This window comes from Oncorhynchus mykiss, chromosome 11, assembly GCF_057628025.1.
Source record: "Oncorhynchus mykiss isolate SJ-2025 chromosome 11, ASM5762802v1, whole genome shotgun sequence".
Lineage (NCBI taxonomy): Eukaryota > Metazoa > Chordata > Actinopteri > Salmoniformes > Salmonidae > Oncorhynchus > Oncorhynchus mykiss.
Window position 1 is genome coordinate 62273530 of NC_143032.1, and position 26833 is coordinate 62300362.

Consider the following 26833-nt stretch of genomic DNA (forward strand, 5'->3'; position numbering starts at 1 on the left):
GAAACTATGTCCATATGTTACTATTCCCTCTGCGAAAATGTACTGGAGTGCAGCCCTAGGACAAGTGAACTGGAACAAAGTTTCATTGTTATCTGGTAAATAATGATTATCTAATAAGGTGAAAGAAGTATCATACAAACTCATTCATAGAACCTACCCTGTGAAGACCTTTATTATACACAGATTTAAAATAGCTATTGATAATAAATGTGTATTTTGAGATTGTGACCCAGAGACTCTTGACCATTTATTTTGGGACTGCTCTTATGTCAGAAGATTTTGGTGTGAGTTAGAAGATTTTATTTTAAAAGAAACAACTATTAATGTTAATTTGAAAGACTCTGATATTATGTTTTATTTTGAACCAAATGATATGGACCCTGATTTAACTTTCATTGTTCATTTATTTATCTTTCATGGAAAATTATTTGTCCATAAAATGAAGTGGGCAGAGAACAAACACCTTTCCACATTATTTAAGATAGAATGTAAATATTATTTTGAAATGATAAGTAAATGTAAAAACAAAAAAGCAATACGCACCATAAAAGTATTTAACCAATTGAAAATTAATCTGTCTGTTAGGTTTATGTACTCTTGTTTGTAGATTTGTTTTTTTGTATTTGTTGTGTTCATAATAAAATAAAATCATTATTTTTTTTCTTCAAGTTGTAGCTAAAGTTGTCCAGTGCTAGCTAACTATAGTACTGTTGACTAACACCATTCCGTACAAATTTGCGCAACCGCAGCATTCAAACGAGGCTGCAGTGAAAATTAATGGAACTAACTGTGTTGGCATCAAAATCCTGAGGTGTGAACTACGTTTCTATTCAAGGTTTGATTTATTTACATGGTAATGGCCGGATAGTATTGAAGAGAAATTGAAAAACGGACTCTGATGTTTTACGTTAAATTGTGATGTACCATGAAGTAACGTATAATGCAACTCATTCTGTGTCGTACAGTTTCTCTCGCAGATTAGAAACAAAAGGGACAGGGTAAAGGGGGATACCTAGTCAATTATACAACTGAATGTGTCATCACTGCAAGCCATCATGATTCTCAAAAGCCGCTGTTTACTTCAGAAGATAACTTAAGCGACGCCCTAAAAACCTGATTCAACTTCGACACAAACCTTCGAATAGGTATGTACTGACACGTAAATAAAATTCTTTATAAAGAGTTTAAATAATATTTTAGATGTGATAAATTGGACAGATCGGGGGGAAAAGGCGTATTCCCCCACGGCTAATCTCCCCCATTCCCTATCATGCAGTATGTTTCTCTTCCCAATCCGCTATTTTTAAAAAGACCCGACAGATCCTTTAAACATGCAGAGACGGGCACCATGAAGGTCTCGTCAATGATTTTGCTGGAAAGGGAAGAAATTGTACTTTACAATGGTATTCATATTACAGTTGACCTGGAACTATTACGTTTTTTGGGTGCTAAAATAAGGTAACTTGTATGTTACAGCGCGATGTACAAAAGTGAGTTAGCTAACAAGCAGTTGCTTCATCTTCACTGGCTGCTATATATTTGATCCTTATGCCATACTGCTACGAATAGCTTTTGTCCCCATGTGTATGCTTTGTTTCCATGTCTTGAATGTCCCTTTCCTTGTATTGTGTCTTTTCTGTGCCATTCGCAGGTAGTGGACCACTATGAGAACCCAATAAATGTGGGTTCCTTAGACAAGAACGCCAAGAATGTGGGGACTGGCTTGGTGGGTGCACCTGCATGTGGGGACGTTATGAAACTCCAGGTATGTCAGTTCAAAATCTTGCTTATGCCTTTTGTGTCTTTCCCTTTGTGCTGTTATCTGTGCCCAATAATGTTTGTACCATGTGTTGTGTTGCTGCCTTGCTATGTTGTGTCTTGGGTCTCCTGTGTGTTCTTGTGTTTTGTCCTATATTTTTTATTTGTTTTATTTTTAATCCCTGTCCCCGCAGGAGGCCTTTTGGTAGGCCGTCATTGTAAGTAAGAATTTTTTCTTAACATATTTGCCAAATTAAATAAATGTGCAGTGGATTGTTTTGTAATCCTTTTGGTATTATTTGTTTTTCCTTGTCTGGGGTTTGATACTAAGTTCATAAGTATTAGTCTTTTCAGTCATGTGCAACTGTTAAATATCTGCTTAGCTGCAGATCCAAGTGGATGAAAAGGGAAAGATAGTGGATGCTAGTGTAACAGTATAACTTTAGACCGTCCCCTCGCCCCTACCCGGGCTCGAACCAGGGACCCTCTGCACACAGACAAGTCACCCACGAAGCATCGTTACCCATCGCTCCACAAAAGCCGCGGCCCATGCAGAGCAAGGGGAACCACTACTTCAAGGTCTCAAAGCAAGTGACGTCACCGATTGAAATGCTATTAGCGCACACCACCGCTAACTAGCTAGCCATTTCACATTGGTTACACTCAACCCCCCTTTTGACCTCCTTTTCTGCAGCAACCAGTGATCCGGGTCAACAGCATCAATGTAACATTATAACTTTAATCCGTCCTCTCGCCCAGACCCGGGCGCGAACCAGGGACCCTCTGCACACACAGACAAGTCACCCACGAAGCATCATTACCCATCGCTCCACAAAAGCCGCGGGGAACCACTACTTCAAGGTCTCAAAGCGAGTGACGTCACCAATTGAAACGCTATTAGCGCGCACCACCTCTAACTAGCTAGCCATTTCACATCGGTTACACTAGATTCAAGACCTTTGGCTGTGGCTCAGCCATTGCTTCCAGTTCTCTAGTAACAGAGTGGGTAAAGTGCAAATCTGTAAATTGATCAGCCCAAATGTGACACACTACTCTTCTCTGCATCATGCTGGTAGGATTGGGGTTTAGGTTTATTCTCCTATATGTTTCCACTTGCAGATTGACGAAGCTCTTAAGATCAAGAACACTGATATTGCCAAAGAACTCTGCCTTCCACCAGTCAAGCTTCATTGCTCTAGTCAGTCAAACAAACCGATACTACTATAGGGACATGGTCTAATACCTACAGTGCCTTGCTTCAGAAAGTATTCATACCCCTCGACTTATTCCACATTTTGTTACAGCCTGAATTCAAAGTGAGCAAACTATTTAATCCATTATCTACACACAATACCCCATGATGGAAGTTTAAACATGTTTGCAAATGTATTAAATTAGATATCTCACATACATACTGTAAAAGTATTCACAACCCTGAGTCAAACATGTTAGAATTAGCGATGGCAGCTGTGAGTCTTTCTGGGTAAGTCTAAGAGCTTTGCACACCTGGATTGTACAATATTTGTATATTTTTAAAGAACTTTCAAGTTGGTTGTTGATCATTTCTGGAGAGCCATTTAAGCCAATTTTAAGTAAAAACTACCTATGCCACCTTGGTAAGCAACTCCAGTGTACATTTGGCCTTGTGTTTTTAGGTTGTCCTGCTGAAAGATGCATTTGACTCCCAATGTCTATTGGAAAGGAAACTGAACCATGTTTTCCCCTAGGATTTTGCCTGTGCTTAGCTCTATTATTTTTGTCCTTGCTGATAAGCATACCCATAACATGATGCAGCCACCGCCATTCTTGAAATTATGAAGTGGTACTCCGTGCTGTTGTATTCAGCACATAGTTAATTTCTTTGCAAACATGATGCATGTTCTGGAAAAAAATACAATTCTGTACAGGCTTCCTTTTCACGCTGTCATTTAGGTTAGTGTTGTTTCTCCTATCATAGCCTTTCAAGTCTCCATTGGTCTCATGGTGAAATCCCTGAGTGGTTTCCTTCCTCTCTGGTAACAGAGTTAGGAAGGACACCTGTATCTTTGTTGTGACTGGGTGTATTTTAATAACTAAACCATTCTCAAAGTGATATTCAATGTCTGTTTTATTTTGACCCATCTACCAGTAGGTTTTTTTTCCTTTAAGGCATTGGAAAACCCCCCTGGTCTTTGTGGTTGAATCTGTGTTTGAAATCCACTGCTCAACTGAGGGACCTTTCAATTCTGTGTGTGGGGTACAGAGATGAGGTACTCATTCAAAAATCATGTTGCACACAGTGAGTCCATGCAACTTAACATTTTTACTTTACTTGAATACTTGACTCAAGACATTTCAGCTTATTTATTTATTCATAAATGTTTCAAAACAATTCCAATTTGACCGTATGGGGTATTGTGCGTAGGCCAGTGACAACCTCAATTTAATCCATTTGAAATTCAGGCTGTAACAACGTGTAAAGACTTTGTTTCTGAAGCCACTGTATATCCCAGATGTTGGCGCAAGATTTTATTTTACCTGGGGTGACGTTTTATTTCTCCCTCTGTTATTCATCTCCATTTAGTGCTTGCAGAGGATGCTATTTTTTATTTTTTTATTTTACCTTTATTTAACTAGGCAAGTCAGTTAAGAACAAATTCTTATTTTCAATGACGGCCTAGGAACAGGCCGTCATTGAATAAAGGCAGCCTTGGCAGACTACAGGGTCAAACAGAAGGAAACGAGGTGGTAGCAAAACTCAAATCAGTCCCGGTTCTTCCCAATCGCCTTGCTCTGACATCCTAACCACCTGTGTGATGCAGGCCTCAAAAGGTGAACATGACAGGTCAACAGTCATGGCGAAGTTCGCCAATGTGTAATTGATGCTTTCAGTTTAAACCGTATCAGAACTGCTGGAGAGTGTTTACTGTTAAAGTTATGGCAGATGTTTAAGAATTGCTTGTTTGCCGTTATGTATGACAATTCTCAAATGATAATCCTAAATGTTGAAATGGAATAAGATAATCCTAAATGTTGAAATGGAATAAAACAATCCTATTTTGTATTTACAACTCCCAAGAAAGGCATTTTAAACTTAATTAAAGGACTACATTTTTGATGTACATTACCAAAAATCTCATCAAGTTTTGTTTAGTTGGCTCTAAAGACAGCATCATGTTTCTGGTGGCAAGTTACAACTAGACAATTGAGGTAGTTACATTTCAGTAATTGAACGGATAGTGCCATTGCACAAAAATATAAATACTGATCTTTGTCACTCTGGGGGACACATGGTCCCTACTGTTGATCTCAAATCACAGAAAGTGTGATTCATCCATCTGTGTGTTGCAGTTAACATTTTGATATTTTTAAATACATTTTACTCTCATGATTGCTGAAATGGGGCCACCCTCTGGTTATGCACAAGGATCCGTTTCAGGATCAGCAGCACTGCTAGCATGAGAAGACCCACCAGCACACACAACACAGCCAACAGGCTTATAACTGCTGATAAGCCCTGTTGAGTGAGGGTTCTGGGAGTGGGCGCAGGTAAGGAGCTAGCCTTGTTTGTGGAACTTGTTGCCTCTACAGCACTTGAATTACCAGGAGGGTATTGGCCTGTAGAATTGTCTAAACACCTGGGCTCCTCAATTGGTAAAGAAGTGGTGGAAGGCTCCTTGGTTGGGGCTACAGATGGTGTTGAATTCAGAGACAAGCAGTCCTCATAGCTTAGATCCTGTAAAGTGTAGTGGTCAGAAAGAAGCTGAAACAGAGCAGTATCTTGGTGATGATAAGGTGCTTGAGTGGGGCTCTCTGCATTGTGAAATGTTCCCTTCAATTCTTGCTTTGATGAACCAGAGATACTTCCAAAATCCCTGGTTTTGATGGGTGAGTATAGAAAACCAGGCACAAGGGTTTTCACTGTGAAGGTACCCAGCTGTCTCTCTGGCTTGGTGGTGAAACTAAGGTGAGAGACTTTCTCATTAGGCTTTAGAACCCGTGGACAGATAGCCATGACAGATAGGGTTAGGAGCATGTGATGTGCAAGGTGTGTTGGTTCGGCACACACCAGGTCAGTGGCCATCTTCAGCCTTCCATTCAGTAGCCACCGGTACAGGTACAGGATGTCACACTCACACACCCACAGGTTGTTGGCCAGCTCCACAGAATGGAGACTTGGCAGCCCGTCAAAGGCGCTCTCTGGCACTGAGCGCAGGCAGTTGCTGTTGATCTTCAGGACCTGCAAGTTGACCAGTGCATTCAGCGAGGGGAGGTCCAGGGCAGAGATGCAGTTAGCTGATAGGTCTAAGTGGGTGAGGGAGGCTGGCAGGTTCAGAGGCAGGCTGGTTAGTCGGTTCCCTTTCAGTGTCAGAACCTGCAGCCTCCCCAGGCCCAGCAGAGCCCCTGGCTGGATGGCACGGATGCGGTTGTCCTCCAGGTCTAAGCGGGTGAGGTTGCCCAACTGGCGCAGGGCCCCGGTGGTGATGTAGGTGATGCGGTTCTTCTGCAGCTGCAGGATCTCCAGGCTGGGGGGCAGGCCCCGGGGGAAGTGAGCCAGTTGGTTGTGGCTGAGGCTGAGCTCTTGCAAGCTAGAGAAGGGCCGAAGTAGGTGGTCCACATTACAGAGCTGGTTCCGGGCCACAGAGAGGACAGATGTGTTGAGAGGGACGGAGCCTGGCAAGGACCTCAGGCCCAGGGACTCACAGAGGACCAGCAGCCCAGGGTGAGGACAGCAGCAGCCTTCTGGACAGGGGGATGTCACAAGGCAGGCCAGTGGAGACACACAGAGAACCAGTAGGAGACCATAGAGGCACCACAGCATGGCTCACTTGGAGGAAGAGGAAGAAGAAAGGACAATGCAACATTAGACATGGAGATAGGTAGATTGCAGCTTGTGCCTAGCTACTAATGACTAACTAATCAGGATAAAAACTACAGCAGCATGCAAGGCATTTAGTTTCTGATACCGAAGGCAGTTTCAGAGGCTGATGTCCATTTGGATGGATATAACTATAAGGAAGGGGAGTCACTCAGACTATTCAGAGCTGTTATTCCATATGAAGCTTGGATGTTTTAAAAGATAAGGCCGTGCTGATATAGTGAATCCAATGTTTTCAATGACTTAACTGAATAAATAAACATTTTTGAAAAAACAGCCATCATTGTAAATCACAAAGTAATTGGCATACATTTTTATGCACAACCTGTAGCTACTACTGTACCATTCTTCCAAGGCTCTGTTTCATCCGCTCTTCCCAAGAAGCTGACCAGCCAAGACGGCTATGATCCACTGTGTGACTGACTCTCTCCAGAAACCACAGTCTTTGACAATTCCAACCAGCTGCCCATCAAAGTTTAATGAACCCTTAAGGTGCTCTGTTACCGGTTTTGTATCCTCTTCATCTTCCAAATTAATTTAATGTTCCTATTCCTTTAAGGGCAGATGGACAACACAGAAGTCTCAAAATAGAAACACAGCAATAGTCTCTTTCAGGAGCAGATCTCCCTCTGGTAGCGTCTTCTCTACGGTTATCCTCCAGGTCATATGGCATCCTTTAGCATCCTGTCACTCTGCGAAGTACGATTAAATGAAGCCAAGTCAGTGTTATTGACAGCCCGAGACACTTTGGGTGGTCCTGTCCTGTGGTTGTGTGCCTTCTGTTCTCCAGGTGGACAGAGTTAGAGTGCAGGGCTAGTATTATTCCAGAATTATTTAGCACCTTGTTGACAAAAGAGCAGGGAATCAGATCCTGGTGCGAGGCTCCTTCAGGGCTCACCTTTCAGGCACGACAAGGCTTCACTTGCTTTTGGGCTGTTCTGCCTTCATCTTTGATGTTTGTTCTTTCTTAACGTGACTGAATAACTGGCCTTCTGCCATGGGATCAAACTTCGTTTTCACTTTGAAAACAAATTGGTATTTATGATATACATGCCTCCCCTTCCTGTGAAAAAGAGCAATCGGATATTTTATAATTAAATCATAAACAATAAAGATGGCAATCAATACTTTATTTTTTCTGTAACAGATATTGCAATTATTTCTGCACCGTTATTTATAGGCATTTTCATATTAAGGCATCAACAGTTTTTTAGGGTCTGGTTTTAATTGTTTCTTGCAACAAACAGCTGCTACATCCTCTCACAATACTTACAATGTTTGCAGGAGGGCAGCAATTGCATGCCATTTAACCAATAGCTTACATTTTCTTTTCAGGAAATAGGCCGATCTTTACATATCCCTGGTACAAAATCAGATAAGTGATTTATCTTCAAGTAACCTGACTTGATATGGGCATGTGGACAAATCAGTGTGTCTTGTTTTCAAATACACTCATGTCCAGTTTCAGAGCAAAGTACTTCGTGTAGTTGGATTGACAGCTGTTGAAATATTGATCGCATCTTGTAAGGAAGCAAGGGAACAAGACAAAGGAGCTCTCTCGTCATCTCAAGGCTCTGGTGCCTTTCACTGGCTTTGTGTTTGGGCATGACATTACATAGTGGTGCCAGCCTCCTGTCCCTGGCCAATCAGGTGACACTACAGCCATATTTTCCCCTGTAATGTGTGAGTGGGCAGGGTATTTCAAAGTTTGTCATGGAAATATTTATTATAGCTTATATAATATGAACCTAAAAATACAACTGTCAACACAGACAAAGTACATGCAGTAGTATGCATGTCACTATAATTGTCGTTAGTCTTTTTTTTTTTCTTTTTTTTTTTAACATTTGAAAACAGGCCTAACAAACCAGACAGCTTTTCTTCAAACATAGGCTACTGAAGTTATGAAAATGAGGGGCTCCAAAGTAGTATCAAAATGTTTTTACACACCCTGTGGCCCAATTGGCAGCACTAACATTCGGGCATAGTCAAACTCCACATTGCAATTTGTTATAAAGGGAAAATTGTGAAATCTCTTCCTCATACTCAGACTTTTGCACTTACAATTTCAATAAAAACAAATATATCAACCATACCTCTTTATTGAAGCTGGACAAAAATAAAATAACTACCACAATCTACAGCAGAACTGAGGGTCATGGTAAAACAATCCATAAAGGGATTCAGGAGAAATCTTTGGATTTTACTTGACTTTAGAATTAAATAAGTACCAGTATTAATAAAAAGTTAGTATGCACGGATCTTAAACCACACTTGAACCTGCAAATCACACTTCAAAAAAAAAGCTGCTTTACCCATATAGCATTTGCAAATTCTCTAAAATAATAATCCATAAATCACCCAGTGTGACATGTATGAAAATGCATGTAATTTCAAAATGTCTAATTCCACTCATAAAATTCCCATCAATTAATTGAGTAGAGTTAGTAGAGAATTATGTTTGGCTTTCTCTCTTCAGAGATGCCAACTTTCTTTTCTCTGTGTGATCTAAATGTAACAGACAAAATAAAGGAAACACCAACATAAGGCGTCTTAATAGGGCCACGAGCCACCGGAACAGCTTCAATGCACCTTGGCATAGATTCTACTTGTGTCTGGAACTCTGTTGGAGGGATGCGACACCATTTATCCACGAGAAATTCCATAATTTGCTGTTTTGTTGATGGTGGTGGAAAACGCCGTCTCAGGCGACGCTCCAGAATCTCCCATAAGTGTAAAACCGGGTTGCGATCTGATGACAGACGGCCATAGCACATGGTCTACAATGTTTTCATGCTCATCAAATCATTCAATGACCACCTGTGGATGGGAGCATGGTCATCCTGGAAGAGACCACTCCCATCAGGATAGAACTGATTCACCATTGGTTGGGTGATCACTCAGAATGGCTGTGTATTTATTGTCGTTTACCTTTCCCTCTAAGGGGTTGTGTGGACCTAAACCATGCCAGGAAAATGCACCCCACACCATAACAGAGCCTTCATTTACTCAAGTGTTTCCTTTATTTTGGCATTTACCTCTACATCTCTTTAGTAAAGCTAAACTGAGCAGTAAAATTTCCCAACGGTAATAACAACATGCAAACATCCTATAAATACTGTCTTTGTATGTCTTTTTTTTTTTTTTACTATCAACAATTGATTAAGCAATCTCATTTCACAATGACCCTTTTATACATCAAGAGAAGTATAGGATGAATAATTTATACAGTACCAGTCAAAAGTTGACACCTACTCATTCCAGGTTTTTAAATTATTCTTTTTTACTATTTTCTACAAAGTAGAATAAAAAAAAAACTATGAAATCATGCAGTAACCAAAAAAGTTTTAAAATCAGAATATATTTTACATTTGAGATTCTTAAAAGTAGCCACTATTTGCCTTCACAGCTTTGCACACTTGGCATTCTCTCAACCAGCTTCATGAGGTAGTCACCTGAAATGCATTTCAATTAAAAGGTGTGCCTTGTTAAAAGTTAATTTGTTGAATTTCTTTCATTCTTAATGTATTTGAGCCAATCAGTTGTGTTGTGACAAGGTAGGGGCGGTATACAGAAGATAAGACTAAGTCCATATTATGGCAAAAACAGAGAAACGACAGTCCATCATTACTTTAAGACAAAGGTCAGTCAAACCTGGAAAATTTCAAGAACGTTGAAAGTTTCTTCAAGTGCATTTGCAAAAACCAAGCGCTATGATGAAACTGGCTCTTATGAGGACCGCCACAGGAAAGGAAGACCCAGAGTTAACTCTAATCAACTTATCCACTGCCTCAGAGTTACCAGCCTCAGAAATTGCAGCCCAAATAAATGCTTCACAGAGTTCAAGTAACAGACATCAACTGATCAGAGGAGACTGCATGAAATCAGGCCTTCATGGTCGAATTGCTGCAAAGAAACCACTACTAAAGGACACCAATAAGGAGAGACTTGCTTGGGCCAAGAAACACGAGCAATGGACATTAGACCAGTTGAAATCTGTCCTTCGGTCTGATGAGTCCAAATTTTATATTTTTGGTTCCAACTGCCGTGTCTTTGTGAGACGCGGAGTAGGTGAACGGATTATCTCCACATGTGTGGTTCCCACCATGAAGCATGGAGGAGGTGTGATGGTGCTTTGCTGGTGACACTGTCAGTGATTTATTTAGAATTAAAATATTGGTTTGCGCGTAGTGGGACTATCATTTGTTTTTAAACATGACAATGACCCAACACACAGGCTGCGTAAGGGCTATTTGACCAAGAAGGAGAGTGATGGAGTGCTGCATCAGATGACATGGCCTCCACAATCACCCGACCTCATCCCAATTGAGATGGTTTGGGATGAGAGTGAAGGAAAAGCAGCCAACAAGTGCTTAGCATGTGGGAACTCCTTCAAGACTGTTGGAAAAGTCTTCCAGGTGAAACTGGTTGAGAGAATGCTGAGAGTATGCAAAGTGTATGGCATAAGGTGGCATCTTTGAAGAATCTAAAATATATGTCTTTAATATAATTCTACAATGTAAAAAATAGTAAAAATATAGAAAACCCTTGAATGAGTAGTTGTGTCCAAACTTTTGACTGGTACTGTATATACATATGACATATATATATATATATATATTTTAGCAGTCAAACCTGAAATTCCTTCTGTTTTAAAGGCCTTTGTATGCTAACTAGACCCAGTTATATCTGTATGCTAAAGGTGCCGACAGAGTCAGATTCCACAGACAAGTTTGGCACACAGCAGCTGACGTACCCAGGGAGTTCCCTCTGCAAAAGAAAAGGCCTCAATCTCCTTTTTTGCTAGTTTGCATGGTTGGAGCCCCAACCTATACTTAGTGGTTTGCCTTCCGCAGGTGGCAGGTGCAGACCATGGGCTGGCTGGTGCTGGAGCTCTGCGGCACCTCCTCAGCCTTCTGGCCCTTGTGCTTAGACTCCACTCTGCGCGTTTCCTCCTCCTCTATCTCCCTCACTTTCTGGACCTCCTTCGGTTTGGGCTCCTTACCCACCTTTTCCCCCACCAGTGCGGTGGAAGGGGTGCGCAGATTCTTGGGGGTTCCCTGGATCTGGACCCTCCTGGCAAAATCAGGCCCGTCAGAGACCCTACTCTGAACCTCACTGGAGGGTTCGACTCCGCCAGCTGTGTCGCCCATATATTTCCTGGGTGGGTTGGCAGGGGGTTTGTAGGCCTCCATCTTGCGCTTTTGGCTCATGGTAGCGGCACAGCAGATGATGAAGATCATGACGATGAGGAGGGAGGTGACCACAATTATGATCAGCATATTATCCTGGAGGAAGTCCACCACCCGGGTGAGCATAAAGTCCTTGAAGCGGATCATGGTGATGGTGATGGTATTGGTGATGGTGCTGACCAGGGTGGGGGCTAGGGTAGTGGTGGGGGAAAGATCAACGGGGGCAACGTCGACGGGGGCGACATCGACGGGGGTGACATCGACATCTGGGGCGACATCGACGGGGGAGAGAGGGTGGTGGGGGCCATCGACGGGGATAATGAGATCCGGCTCCCCTCCATCACCACTGCCATCCATGGAAATTCTATAGACCAGGGGCACATGCACTGCATACCCATGACCCCAGAGGAGAACCATGCTCACACATGCCAAGTGAAGAATCAAGTGGTTACTCATCTTTCCTTCGGAATCCTGTAAAGACAAGAGCGAGACATTCAATACAACATTTCTCAAAATTGCAGATGGTTTAGAAAATGTTTTGATGTCAAATTCATGACTATTTGGGCTGATTTCAAGAATATAGGCTTTCATTTTCTGCATCTATATAACAGCAGCTACTGTAGGCCTACAACATGCCTCCCCACTGAGCACAAACTGGTTAAATCTTTTATATATTGAATTTGCTTCCACTACAAGCAACAAAAAATTGCCTGGGCAGCACCTCCTACTGGAGAGTTGATACATCTACAGCTATTCCTTCTGTCTCCCATTCAGGGCTGCAACCTGGTCTCAGAGCATTATGTATGTAAATTCGACACTCCATTTTGTATATATGTTAGGTTTTGTATTGAGTTTTACCCCCTTTTGCCCTCAGAACAGCCTAAATTCTTCGGGGCATGGACTCTACAAGTTGTCGAAAGCGTTCCACATGCTGGCCCATGTTGACTCCGATGGGTGTCCTTTGGGTGGTGGACCATTCTTGATACACAAAGGAAAGTGTTGTGTGAAAAACCCAGCAGCGTTACAATTCTTGACACACGTCGGTCAGCCTGGCACCTACTACCATACCATACTTCTCCAAGATGGCGTAGCAGCAAGACATGTTTTGTCCTGTGTAAATATTCAGCTTTGTTTTTCTGTATACATATCAATCTCTTTTTCCATTTTAAAGTTAAATATACCTTCCTGCAACCCGCCTCACCCAACGTGGTATGGATCTGCAATTTTTTTTAGACCTTATAACTAGAACCTCCATTAGAAGCTAGCCTTCAGAAGCTAGCCAGTTAATTAGCTAATTGGTTTTTAGTCATTGTTAGCCACTGCTAGCAGTCTTTACCTTTAGCACAGACACCAGCCGCTTTAGCCCGGATAGCCCAGATAATATCTGGCATTCTGCACAGTGCGATATCAGCCCTGAGCATATCGGACTGCTTTTTTTCTCTCCACTACATCACCGGATTCCTGCCGCAAGCTCCGGACCATTACACCGGGTCATCGCAGCAAGCTAGCTGCTACCGAGTGGCTATCATGTCTAACGCTCGCCTAGCATAGTGACGACTGCCGAGCAGCTCCATGTTTTGTCCATTGCTGCTTATTGGACCCTATGATCTGTCGGCCCCAGCCTCAAACTCAGGGCCTGTGTGTAGTTAACTGATCCTCTCTGCCCATTCATCGCCATTTACCCGTTGTTGTCTTAGCCCTCCCAATCAACACCTGTGATTGCTTTATGCCGCCCTCTAATGTCAATATGCCTTGTATACTGTTGTTTCGGGTAGCTCTCATTGTTTTGTTTTACTGTGGAGGACCTAGTCCCGCTCTGCATGCCCCGGTTATCTCCCATGCCCCACCCCCCACACATGCAGAGACCGCACCTAACTTAATTGGCGCCTCCAAAGATGCAGTCTCTCTCATCGTCACTCAATGCCTAGGTGTACCTCCACTGTACTCGCACCCTACCATGCCCGTCTGTGCATTATGCCCTGAATCTATCCTCCACGCCCAGAAGTCTGCTCCTTTTACTCTCTGTTCCGAACGCACTAGACGACCAGTTCTTATAGCCTTTAGGCGTACCCTCATCCTACTCCTCCTCTGGTGATGTAGAGGTTAACCCAGGACCTGTGTGCCACCAGGTGCTCTCACTTGTTGACTGCTGTAACCAGAAAAGCCTTGGGTTCCTGCATGTTGACATCAGAAGCCTCCTCCCTAAGTTTGCTTAATTCACTGCTTTAGCACACTCCACAGGCCTTTCTAATTGACCTGGCCCAGGTATCCTGTACGGATATTGATCTCATTCCGTCAGTAGAGGATGCCTGGTTATTCTTTAAAAGTGCCTTCATCACCATCTTAAATAAACATGCCCTTTTCAGAAAATGTAGAACTAAGAACAGATATAGCCCTTGGTTCATTCCAGACTTGACTGCCCTTGACCAGCAAAACATCCTGTGGCGCACTGCACTAGCTTTGAATAGTCCCCGCGATATGAAACTTTTCAGGCAAGTCAGGAACCAATATACAGTCAGTTAGGAAAGCAAAGGCTAGCTTTTTCAAACAGAAATTTGCATCCTGCAGTACTAATTCCAAAAGGTTGTGACACTAAAGTCCATGGAGAATAAAAGCACCTCCTCTCAGGTGCCCACTGCACTGAGGCTAGGAAACATTGTCACCACTGATAAACCCACGATAAATCGAGAATTTCAACAAGCATCTCTCTATGGCCGGCCACGCTTTTCACCTGGCTATCCCAACCCCGGCCAAATGTTCTGCACACCCCGCAGCAACTGGCCCAATATCCCCCCACTTCTCCTTCACCCAAATCCAGACAGCTGATGTCCAGAAAGAGTTGCAGAATCTGGATCCCTACAAATCAGCTGGGCTAGACAATCTGGACCCTCTCTTCCTAAAATTATCTGCCGCCATTGTCGCAACCCCTATTACTAGTCTGTTCAACCTCTCGTATCGTCTGAGATACCTAAAGATTGGAAAGCGGCCGCGGTCATCCCCCTCTTCAAAGGGGGGACACTCTAGACCCAAACTGTTACAGACCTATATCCATCCTGCCCTGCCTTTTCTAAAGTCTTCGACAGCCAAGTGAACAAACAGATCACCGACCATTTAGAATCCCACCGTACCTTCTCCACTATGCAATCTGGTTTCAGAGCTGGTCATGGGTGCACCACAGCCACGCTCAAGGTCCTCAACAATATCATAACCGCCATCGATTAGAGACATTACTGTGCATCCGTAGACATCGACCTGGCCAAGGCTTTCAACTTGTCAATCATCGTATTATCGGCAGACTCAACAGCCTTGGTTTCTCTAATGACTGCCTCGACTGGTTCACCAACTTCTTCTCAGACCGAGTTCAGTGTCTCAAATCGGAGGGCCTGTTGTCCAGTCCTCTGGCAGTCTATGGGGGTTCCACAGGGTTAATTTCTCGGGTCAACTCTTCTCTCTGTAGATATCAATGTCGTCGCTCTTGCTGCTGGTGATTCTCTGATCCTCCTTTACGCACACGACACCATTCTGAAAACATCTGGCCCTTCTTTGGACACCGTTAACAAACCTTCAGATGAGTTTCAATGCCATACAACACTCCTTCCGTGGCCTCCAACTGCTCTTAAATACAAGTAAAACTAAATGCATGCTCTCCAACCGATCGCTGCCCGCAAGGGCCCGCCCACCTAGCATCACTACTCTGAATGGTTCGGACTTGGAATATGTGGACAACTATAAATACCTAGGTGTCTGGCTAGACTGTAAACTCTGCTTCCAGACTCATATTAAGCATCTCCAATCCAAAATTAAATCTAGAATTGGCATCCTATTACGCAAAAAAAGCCTCCTTCACTCATGCGGCCAAACATATACTCGTAAAACTGACTATCCTACCAATCCTTGACTTCGGCGATGTAATTTACAAAATGGCCTCCAACACTCTACTCAGTAAATTGGATGCAGTCTATCACAGTGCAATCCGTTTTGTCACCAAAGCCACATATACTACCGACCTTTATGCTCTCGTTGGTTGGTCCTCGCTACATATTCGTCGCCAAACCCACTGGCTCCAGGTCATCTATAAGTCTTTGCTAGGAAAAGCTCCGCCTTATCTCAGCTCACTGGTCACCATAGCAACACACACTCCAGCAGGTATATTTCACTGGTCATCCCCAAAGCCAACAACTCGTTTGGCCGCCTTTCCTTCCAGTTCTCTGCTGCCAATGACTGGAAAAAATTGCAAAAATCACTGAAGTTATATCTCCCTCACTAGCTTTCAAGCATCTGCTGCCAGAGCGGCTTACCGATCGCTGCAGCTGTACACAGCCCATCTGTAAGTAGCCCATCCAACCAACTACCTACCTAGTCCCCATATTTGTTTTGTTTTTCTCTGCTCTTGTGCACCAGTATTTCTACTTGCACATCCTCATCTGCACATCCATCACTCCAGTGTTAATTGCTAAATTGTAATTACTTCACCACTACGGCCTATTTATTGCCTTACCTCCTTACTTCATTTGCGCACACTGTATACAGATGTTCTATTGTGTTATTGACTGTACGTTTGTTTATCCCATGTGTAACTCTGTTGTTTGTGTCGCACTGCTTTGCTTTATCTTGGCCAGGATGCATTTGTAAATGAGAACTTGTTCTCAACTGGCCTAGCTGTTTAAATATAGGTGAAATAAAAAAAATACCCTGTTCAAATGCACTTAAAACTTGCCCATTCACCCTCTGAATGGCACACATACACAATCCATGTCTCAATTGTCTCAAGGCTTTAAAATCCTCATTTAACCCGTCTCCTCCCCATTTACACTGATTGAAGTGGATTTAACAAGTGACATCAATAAGGGATCATAGCTTTCACCTGGATTCACCTGGTCAGTTTATATCATGGAAAGAGCAGGTGTTCTTAATGTTTTGTGCTACTCAGTGCACTTAGCATGTTAGCTAACCCATCCCCAAACCTTTTAGCTAACCCTAACCATTTAACCGAACTCCTAAACTCCAAGCCTAGCTAGAATTCATAACATATATACGTTTTTGCAAATTTGTAGCATATTGTAGATTTTGCTAATTCGGAACATTTAATACGAAGTGTAATTCATAACATATCATACAAATTATTGATAGACATCCACAAATTAATACATACCATACAGTATCATACCAAAAGGAGTGTACTGGATTTATGTACAGAGTAACAAAATGCTCTGAGACCAGAGTGAGGGTTTAAACCAACCCCAGCACTGCTTAGCTTTGATATTTGTCACTGACCATTACCAAAATTATGTAGTGAGAATGATTAAGTAATTCCAACAACTAGGTTCAACAGAGCAAATTATTTCAATCATACAGTATATTAATTCTGCTTTTTAGGCAGCATGTGAGTTTCAAGTTTGGGGAAGCAGATTTTCACCATAGGAATGCACCTTTAAATAAAGCAAAATCTATTTTCAAGCGATTGTATTTTGAAATATTGCATTGTGACTGGCTGGGCCTCCACTTTTCACTGACAGTCGCATCTCAACAATCATGTATTTGATATTTGCCACGTGCTTAGCCCAATTGCACACGCTGTCATTCCCTCCTGAATATAAGCAATGCGAATTAAAACAATCCATAACTAATTTTAAAAACAAAAAATGTAAATCATACTTTCAGGAGATATATATATATATGAATGAAAAATGTGACATGGCCGGTGGCCCATAGCCTGCTAATATTTATGTTTCTGTATTATTTTTATAATCTAGCGGATGTCACGTATACTCAGATTCAAAGTCAATATGGCACTATGAATTACTTTGAGAGGAAAGGAGGGTACTTGAGAGCGCGGTCATGAGCTCCCACATTTTTCAGCATGTTTTTAAAAATACATTTATAGATTTTTTGGGATGTACATATACAGGATGCTACCCTAAACAACATAACCTTCATTCCAAATCTGAACAGCAAACCTACAACCTGATTTTGGATGGAATTACTTGGAATGCTTCCTATACAAGGATTATTATTCCCAAACTGTACATCAAATGCTCTGGCAAACAAGCAGAGACCTGAAAACCCCATCCAACCTGGAGCTGAGTGAGTAATGCTTAGTGTGAAGCAATTTTTTTACTTTCAAAAGCCAAGAAAAATACATTACAATTATATTTTACTTAATAAGGACTGAATGCTCAGGCTACCAAGCTTTGCTAGGACAAAGAGATACAACTTCAATTAGCACTGACGTGTTAAGCGAGAGGTGTCGAAGTCACCCCGATCCAGAGGCCTTGAAGCAAGACATCTTCCTACAGAAATAAAAGCTTCTCTGAAGTGAGTGACACCTACTCCCATTGCCTGCTGCTTGGATTCCACCTGACGATCTGCCCCCGCCCCCCCATCTCTCCTAAGCATTCACTCGTCTCCACAACACACTGTTGGGGCGAGTAACTCTGAACTTACAACGGCTAGCCCCAAGTCATTATATTTTTTTTCTTGTGCATTTTGCTATTTGCCTCATGACTTCTGCATGCTTTGTTGACTACGAACTTTCTTTACCCAACCGTGGGACAGACTGTTTGTTCCCACACTCGGGACTTTTGGCCTCCCATCCCGTTCTATCACCTCTCGCCCGCTTTGAATTCATGTTACCTGATGAAATTGCTGTACAATATGATATTGTCGCCATCTGATGCACATTCAGATGTCATAAAACCAGAGCTCTCCCTGTACTATGCCATGCCTTGATTGTATTACTGTTGATGATATCTGGAAATGTGCATGTACACCCTGGCCCATCTACTGTTACTAGCCCCAATTCTGACCTGTGCTCTGATATCTGCTTCACTGATTCCTGCTTCCGTAAAAATCTGGGGTTTCTGCACGTTAACACTAGAGGCTTATTACCTAAAATGGATCAATTGAAAGTGTGGGTTCACAGCTCCAATCCAAATGTGTTGGTTATTACTGAGACGTGGTGAATTGAATTCCGATGTTAACCCTTCTGGTTATAACCTTTTTTGGGCGAGACAGATCTTCCAAAGGTTGGGGAGTGGCAATCTTTACCAAGGATCACCTTCAGTGCCTTGTTGTCTCCACCAAGTCTGTCCTAAACAATTTGATTTTCTGGTTTTAAGCATTAAAAACTTTCAAATAGCTCTTTGTTGACTCTTGCTGGGTGCCATCGTCCTCCATCAGCACTGGCCTGTACCCTACCTGCCCATAGCTCTCTCCTGGCCCCTTACACCAAGTCTGAATTGTCCTGCTAGGTGACCTAAACTGGGACATGCTTAAACCACCTGACCAAGTCCTGAAACAATGGGACTCCCTACATCTTTTTCAGATTATTTCCAATCCCACAAGGTATGACTCCAAACACCCAGAAAAGGCTACTCTTCTTGATGTTTTCCTCACAAATAATCCTGATAGGTATGGTGTTTTCTGTAATGACCTTAGTGATCACTGTTTTACAGCCTGTGTTCGTAATGGCTGCTCAGTGAAACAACCTGTCCTGATTTGTCATAGACGCTTGCTAAAAAACTTTAATGAGCAAGCCTTCCTTCATGAATTGGCCTTTGTATAGAATCAGCTTGATCCCCTCTTTCTAAGATGCATGGACCTTATTTTTTTAAATTTTCAGTGGTATTGTTAACAAACCCCACCCCCATAAGGAAAATGAGAATTAAAAACAGGTTCAGTCCCTGGTCCGACCGTGAACTTGCAGTTACTCCACCTCAAAAATTGCATTTGGCGAAAGGCTCGGCACACGCATACTCAGGCTGACCGGCTCTCGTTCAGGCAAATGAGAAATAAGTGCACTCAGGCTATCCGGAAGGCCAAATTAGTTACTTTAAGGAGCAGTTCTCTCTGTGGGTCTAACCCCAAGAAGTTCTGGAAAAAAGTTAGACTTGGAGAATAAACTATCCTCCTCACAACTGCCCATGTCCCTTGATGTGGATGTTACTGACAAAAGCACATGGCTGAGCTCTTTAATCACCACTTCATTAAGTCAGGATTCCTATTTGACTCAGCCATGCCTCCTTGCCCGTCCAACATTTCCTCATCTCCCACCCCTTCTAATGTGACTATCCCCGATGCTTTTCCCTATTTATCCCCTGCCCCACTACAACATTTCTCCCTGCAGGCAGTCACTGAGTTCGAGGTCCTAGAGGAGCTCCTGAAACTTTCATTGCCAAGCCTATCTCCAACCTTTTTAACCCATCTCTCCTTTCTGGGGAGGTTCCCAGTGCTTGGAAGGCAGCCACGGTTCGTCCTTTATTTAAAAAGGGGGAGATCAAGCTGATAGTGTTATAGGCCTATTTCTATTTTGCCCCGTTTACCAAAAGTGTTGGAAATACTTGTCAATAATCAACTGTCTATATTATTCTCTCTGGTGTGCAATCTGGTTTCCGCTCAGGTTATGGATGTGTCACTGCAACCTTAAAATGTCCTTAATGATATTGCCCTTGATAGAGACTGCCAGAGGTCCGGACTACAGGCCCTCCAATTTGACACACTGCACTCCGTCTGAGAAGTTGGTGAACCAGGCGAGACAGTCATTTTAGAAGCCAAGGCTGTTGAGTCTGACGATAAGAATGTGGTGATTGACAGAGTCGAAAGCCTTGGCCAGGTCGATGAATACAGCTGCACAGTAATGTCTCTTATCGATGGCGGTTATGATATTGTTTAGGACCTTGAGCGTGGTTGACGTGCACCCATGACCAGCTCTGAAACCAAATTGCATAGCGGAGAAGGCACGGTGGGATTCGAAATGGTTGGTAATCTGTTTGTTAACTTGGCTTTCGAAGACTTTAGAAAGGCAGGGTAGGATGGATATAGGTCTGTAGCAGTTTGGGTCTAGTGTCTCCCCCTTTGAAGAGGGGGATTATCGCGGCAGCTTTCCAATCTTTGGGAATCTCAGACGATATGAAAGAGGTTGAACAGGCTAGTAATAGAGGTTGCAACAACTTCGGCAGATAATTATAGAAAAAGGGGGTCCAGATTGTCTAGCCCGGCTGATTTGTTGGGGTCCAAATTTTCCAGCTCTTTCAGAACATCATCTATCTGGATTTGGGTGAAGGAGAAATGGGGGAGGCTTGGGCAGGTTGCTGTGGGGAGTGCAGGACTGTTGACTGGGGTAGCCAGGTGGAAAGCATGGCCAGCCGTAGAAAAATGCTTCTTGAAATTCTCAATTATCGTGTATTTATCAGTGGTGACAGTGTTTCCTAGCCTCCTTTATATATGCTATTTGTTTTAAACATGAGCTGGTTAAAAAAATATGAGTGTGTGTCTTTTGTTTATATATGGTTGATATTGCTTATGAAAATAAATATTGTAAAAAAATAAAAAGAGGACAATGTCTTGCCAGTCACTGGTACAGAAATGGCTGAGAAACAGTGTACTGTACTGCCAATGTTGTGTCAGCATTACTGCCTGTGTCCAGTGCTTGATTTGAGCTGGACACTGCCGGAACAGGATCCGACACCTCTCAGTTATGGACTGTTTCATTCCAAAACCCATTTTACCTCTCGTGTCATGAAAAATAATGTTCGCTATTTGTAATGTAAAATGTTTTAAAAGCAGTTCATTTAAGTTGCCTCCTCTGTAATTCTCATGTCCCCATGTCCCCAAATTTCAAATGGGATTTATAGTTTTTAATACATATGTTGGAGTCTCCCTCTTAACCAAAAATACAAGTTAAATAATATAATTAGAATAGAATTAAGTCAAATCAAACTGTTTTTAAAGTTCTATTTGATTCTAAAAGAGTTTTGATTGAAATGGAGATAAATCCAACATATCAATTATTCATTTGTAGCCAAACAGGAATTGAAGCCAGACTCAGTGGCACAGTTGGACCTGTCGAAGCAGAAGAAGCATCTCCTTTAAAATGTGTATATTTGGTTGTGTGACAAACAAACAATTCAATATCACTTTTGTAATACGGTAAATAGCCTATTAATTTGTCGACAAGTTAAGAAATTGTTGGATTCACATTTCCCTCAACCAAAAATTAGTTAAAGAATAGGAGTAAGCCAGTGGCTCAGATTAAACTATCCAAGCAGTAGATACATATCCTTTTAATGTTAATATTTGGTTGCATTGTCAACCAAACACAATATCACTTTTGTACATTAGGCTATTTACTATCTTACAAACTAATGTAACAGTATTTATTCAACCTTAAAAAGGGCAACTCCACCATTTTCAACCTAATTTTCATAATCTCCAGCACAATACCAGTGTCAACATGTGAAAATGGTGCATTTCTATGTTTTGTAGAAAAAAATATATAAAGTTAAAAAGTTCTCCCCAATGACATAAAAAAATATATTAAAAATATGTGATTTTCAAAACACACATTGGCTGTGACGTTGGGAGCAAGAAAATACGCTCCCTTGAGCTAGAAACTCGTAGCAAGTTTTGAAAATCACTTTCTTTCCATTTAATCCTTCCCTGTGATGTCACAAAAGCATTTTTATAGACCTTTTCAACCGCAGATCATAGAAACGCACTGTATTCACAGGAGACGATGAATATGGAGGTTAAAATCAGGGTCGCAGGTCTGTGGAAATCTTCACATATGTTAAAAGAATCTGCACAGAATCTGAAAAAGGCATTGATTACTTGCACCAGGTACTTTAATGTAATCTCAATGTAATGCAAGCCAGATCATTTGGTTGTGCTTTTAGATCAAGCACAGTGATAACACATTAAGTTAAAATTAAGACTGATTTTTCATTCAAATCTGGTTGTGTAGTTATATGGTTGAAAACACAGTGACAGCACATTGGGGGGAATTCAACAAACTTTTGGCTGTGTTTTTGAGTGTGTGAAAATACGTTGAGATTCCAACCTATCTACCAAATAGTTGTCACGAGTCCGACCGAGGGTGGTTTCCCTTCCCGGGCGGGTGGCGCTCGGCGGTCGTCGTCACCGGCCTATTAGCTGCCACTGATCGTCTTTCCTCCCCCTCCTTGTATGTTTATTGGTAGCACCTGTTTATGAATGATTAGTTTGTCTTTATTAGACAGCCGGCCCGCCTGGTTGTTGTGCGGGATTATTTATTGTAACCTTCGGCTCTGTTGTAGAGGTACGTGTTAGTGCCTGGTCATGCATTTTCAGTTGTACATTTTGATTCCCTGTGTTTGGGGCCGTTACTATTGTGAGCACCCTGTGGTGCGTTGGTGCTATTAAAGAAGCACATCATTGCACTCTCTGTCTCCTGCGTTTGACTCCACACCCACGACACCCGGAGCATTACAATACTACCCAATTGTCCATGTTGAAATGAGGGTGTGCCGAGTCTTCCTTTCTCTCTACTAAGGATGGATGGGCAGTTGGGTTTCTACTATTAGAATGAAGAAACATTCAATGGTTTGACAGTACAGAGGATGGATTTTGTGTTATTATAACTCAGAACAAAGTAGAAACCTCTCAGGTGTTGCTCATGTTCCCAATTACCAGATCCATCTAGTTATACAATCACTACAGAAAAGTACATCCACAATAGTTCTCCCATTTCACATATTGTATTAAATCTATTTTAACTGTCTGTAGCCATTACTTATATGGGGTGGAGGCCGGCAGTTTGGTCATGGTTTAAATGTGTAGTGGAGAGAGGCCACCCATCCACCACACCAAAGAGAGGAGAAAGCTATAAATGCCACAGGGAGCAGAGAGGCGTAGGATACTTGTGGCTGTGGTCTCCATTTACACTGGGCTGCAGCACGCTAACAACAGGCTGCGGCAGGGATCGGATGGGGTATTTCTGCTCATAGGGAAAGCCTGCATTCAGCCTGCCTTAGGAACGGGTGCACTTACAGTATGCCCTACAGAGAAAGAGTCAGTCTCAAGAAGCAGCTAATGCAGTTCAAAACGGTCTCTCTCTCCTAACATAATATTACACACCAGTATCTCACAGCCCAAACTCTAAATCTGTAGCTTCACTCCGTCTGGAAATACATGTAATTACACAGTGCTGCTTACTACTCTGGTGAGAATGGCTGGCTTCTAATCAGCCTTGTTACATTCAACCTCTGAAGCCTTACTCCTTACTGTAAATGTGCCCATCATGTCTCTCGTGTGGTTATGCATACAGTATGTATGTACTTTAGTCATACTAAAATGGATGGTTAGCTTGATCTCCTCACCGATGTATGTTCAGTCAGGAAAGCTACAGAGCCATGTGCGCTGTGACTGGACCTTGGTATTTACCAGACATAATTACATCTTCAGGAATAGTCTCCTGGTTGGTCATCATCATCTCTACAGTCCATCCACTGAAAAACACTAAAAGAATCATCCTGAATTCCTCCAGCCATCTTCACCTACAAGCTCCAATCACCACCATGTTATTGTGACTTTTACCCCTCTAAATATTAAGACTAACTTTCTAATGTGACATTCACCATAATCATCTTTTTAAACATTCTATTAGCTGGAGGACTCAACCTCTCAAACTTTGATATTTCTAAACAAATGGACTCGATCATTCAAAACCAAAAGATATCCATCTATGTTAATCTACCCTTTTGAAACCTTTTCTTATGTCTTCATCAAAAATATAAGACCACAACTGATCTTGTATGACAAATGAAACGTGACAGTACCTGTAACTTTAATTTCCTAAAAACAGAAACATTCCCCATTGTCCCCGTTTCTTGTCCTTAAGTTGACAGGTTTGTCGTACCGTACAAAGTCTACAGCAATCAAAACTACCATTTATTCTTGTCACCCATACAGTACCAGTCAAAAGTTGGAACTCACCTACTCATTCAAGGGTTTCTTTATTTTTACTTTTTTCTACATTGTAGAATAATAGTCAAGACATTAACACTATGAAATAACACATTGAATAATGTAGTAACCAAAAAAGTGTTAAACAAATCAAAATATATTTAGATTATTCTTCAAAATAGCCACCCTTTGCCTTGACAGCCTTGCACACTCTTGGCATTCTCTCAACCAGCTTCATGAGGTAGTCACCTGGAATGCATTTTAAAAGTTCATTTGTGGAATTTCTTTCCTTCTTAATGCATTTGAGCCAATCAGTTGTGTTGTGACACGGTAGGGGTGGTATACAGAAGACAGCCCTATTTGGTAAAATACCAAATCCATGTTATGGCACAAACAGCTCAAATAAGCAAAGAGAAAGACATGAAGGTCAGTCAATTGGGACAATGTCAAGAACTTTGAGTACAGTCGCAAAAACCATCAAGCGCTATGATGAAACTGGCTCTCATGAGGACCGCCATAGGAAAGGAAGACCCAGAGTTACCTGCTGCAAAGGATAAGTTCATTAGAGTTACCAACCTCAGAAATTGCAGCCCAAATAAATGCTTCACAGAGTTCAAGTAACAGACATCAACATCAACTGTTTAGAGGAGACTGCATGAATCAGCCCTTCATGGTCAAATTGCTGCAAAGAAACCACTACTAAAGGACACCAATAATAAGAAGAGACTTGCTTGGTCCAAGAAACACACGCAATGGACATTAGACCGGTGGAAATCTGTCATTTGGTCTGATGAGTCCATGTGAGATTCTTGGTTCCAACCGCTGTCTTTGTGAGATGCAGAGTAGGTGAACGAATGATCTCCGCATGTGTGGTTCCCACCGTGAAGCATGGAGAAGGTGGGATAGTGCTTTGCTGGTGACACTGATTTATTTAGGCGGCGAGTGATGGAGTGCTGCATCAGATGACCTGGCCTCCACAATCACCCGACAACTCAATTGAGATGGTTTGGGATGAGTTGGACCGCAGTGTGAAGGAAAACTATCCAACAAGTGCTCAGCATATGTGGGAACTCCTTCAAGACTGTTGGAAAAGCCTCCTACATGAAGATGGTTGAGAGAATGCCAAGGGTGTGCAAAGCTGTCTTCATTGCCAAGTGTGGCTATTTTAGAAGAAACTAAAATATATTTGGATTTGTTTAACACTTTTTTGGTTACTACATGATTCCATGTGTGTTATATCATAGTTTTGATATCTTCACTATTATTCTACAATGTAGAAAATAGTTCAAATAAAGAAAAACCCTTGAATGAGTAGGTGTCCAAACTTTTGACTAGTGTCCTAACCAGGAATTAAACCAACAAAGAAAAGGTCTGTACTTACAGATGCTGTCTGGCTGAAGTGTCTCCTCTGGACTGAATGGTAGAGGGATTCTAACAGCAGAGAGAGGGAGAGAGAGAGAGAGCAGAAGAAAATTGAGGGGGGGAAAAGAGGGAGCGTCCAAGTTGCCACCCTCTCCTGTAACTTCCAGTATACTGAAAGTTGTTTCTCCAGTTCTAAAAAAGCCTGCTGATTTTCAGAAAGACGTCCATCCCTCTACATTTCCATCCCCTCCCCGTACCGCTTTACATAACTCCCCCCAAAATCCTCCTCTCCCAGAAGTGGGATCATGGTGGATGCTTTGGCCAGTCTAGAAAGGAGGGACAGTTAGGGGCTGCCGTACTGCATGTATTTTCCTTGTTTGCTCCTAAACCTTAAATATGATGGAGATATTTATGAGGGGAACATCTTTGTCCACTACATATTGATATTTCCTAATTGTTCACAATCACCGAGTTACCGGTTCACGTGGCAATCCTGAAAGTTGAGCGATTAGGTCAAATACAAAATTCAGCCGAAATGTGGTCAATGTTAGTGCAGGATTAAAGCACTGGAGTAGCACAACATTTGCAGTACTTTCTTCAATATCAAAGACAAAGTACTTACTTCGCCCTTGCCATTACACACAGTTGAATCAGTATTCTCTAAAATGGACAAGACCACGTTTTGTGCGTTGACAGTTAGTGGGTATTTATGTTCTCCACAGGGCGAGTCCCTATTTTCCCCCTGCTTCTCACAGAGATCTCTAATTATGTGCTCCAGATTACAGCCCGTCTCCACACAGCCTACAAGACCAGCTCACAGATAGGTCTTTCATCATATCACACATGTACAAACCTAACAGAAAATATACAGTCAGCTACAAACATGTGCCTCAGAACTTACATCCCTGCTGGCACTGCAGGGCTTCTGTTTTGCCCATGGCTG

General features: G+C 42.2%; 3 protein-coding genes across 3 annotated transcripts; 1 reads left to right on the plus strand and 2 right to left on the minus strand.

Annotated features, from left to right (window-relative positions):
* Window positions 1-1348: 1348 nt before the first annotated feature.
* Window positions 1349-4489, plus strand: LOC110535077 (iron-sulfur cluster assembly enzyme ISCU). Its single transcript, XM_021619948.3, has 7 exons — window positions 1349-1354; window positions 1652-1765; window positions 2148-2186; window positions 2684-2779; window positions 2878-2956; window positions 4322-4337; window positions 4435-4489. The coding sequence occupies exons 1-7, from the start codon at window positions 1349-1351 to the stop codon at window positions 4487-4489; spliced, it is 405 nt and encodes a 134-aa protein (XP_021475623.3).
* On the minus strand, window positions 2057-8565 carry LOC149979657 (uncharacterized). Its single transcript, XM_090190818.1, has 2 exons — window positions 6960-8565; window positions 2057-6565 (listed from the first exon to the last, which is right to left on the minus strand). Exon 2 carries the CDS (start codon window positions 6557-6559, stop codon window positions 5123-5125), a length of 1437 nt encoding a protein of 478 aa, XP_090046944.1. The 5' UTR covers window positions 6560-6565; window positions 6960-8565; the 3' UTR covers window positions 2057-5122.
* A 137-nt stretch (window positions 8566-8702) lies between these two features.
* tmem119a (transmembrane protein 119a) lies at window positions 8703-26079 on the minus strand. The gene is made up of 2 exons (XM_021621681.3): window positions 25910-26079; window positions 8703-12279 (listed from the first exon to the last, which is right to left on the minus strand). Exon 2 carries the CDS (start codon window positions 12262-12264, stop codon window positions 11452-11454), a length of 813 nt encoding a protein of 270 aa, XP_021477356.1. The 5' UTR covers window positions 12265-12279; window positions 25910-26079; the 3' UTR covers window positions 8703-11451.
* Window positions 26080-26833: the final 754 nt, after the last annotated feature.

Excerpts from the sequence above, each read along its gene's own strand:
- LOC110535077 (XM_021619948.3), top strand. Across the intron at positions 1,766-2,147 it reads GGGACGTTATGAAACTCCAG|ATCCAAGTGGATGAAAAGGG; the intron begins GTATGTCAGTTC and ends GCTTAGCTGCAG. Across the intron at positions 2,780-2,877 it reads AGTGGGTAAAGTGCAAATCT|ATTGACGAAGCTCTTAAGAT; the intron begins GTAAATTGATCA and ends TTCCACTTGCAG.
- LOC149979657 (XM_090190818.1), bottom strand. The coding sequence starts at position 6,559 with ATGCTGTGGTGCCTCTATGGTCTCCTACTGGTTCTCTGTGTGTCTCCA.
- tmem119a (XM_021621681.3), bottom strand. The coding sequence starts at position 12,264 with ATGAGTAACCACTTGATTCTTCACTTGGCATGTGTGAGCATGGTTCTC.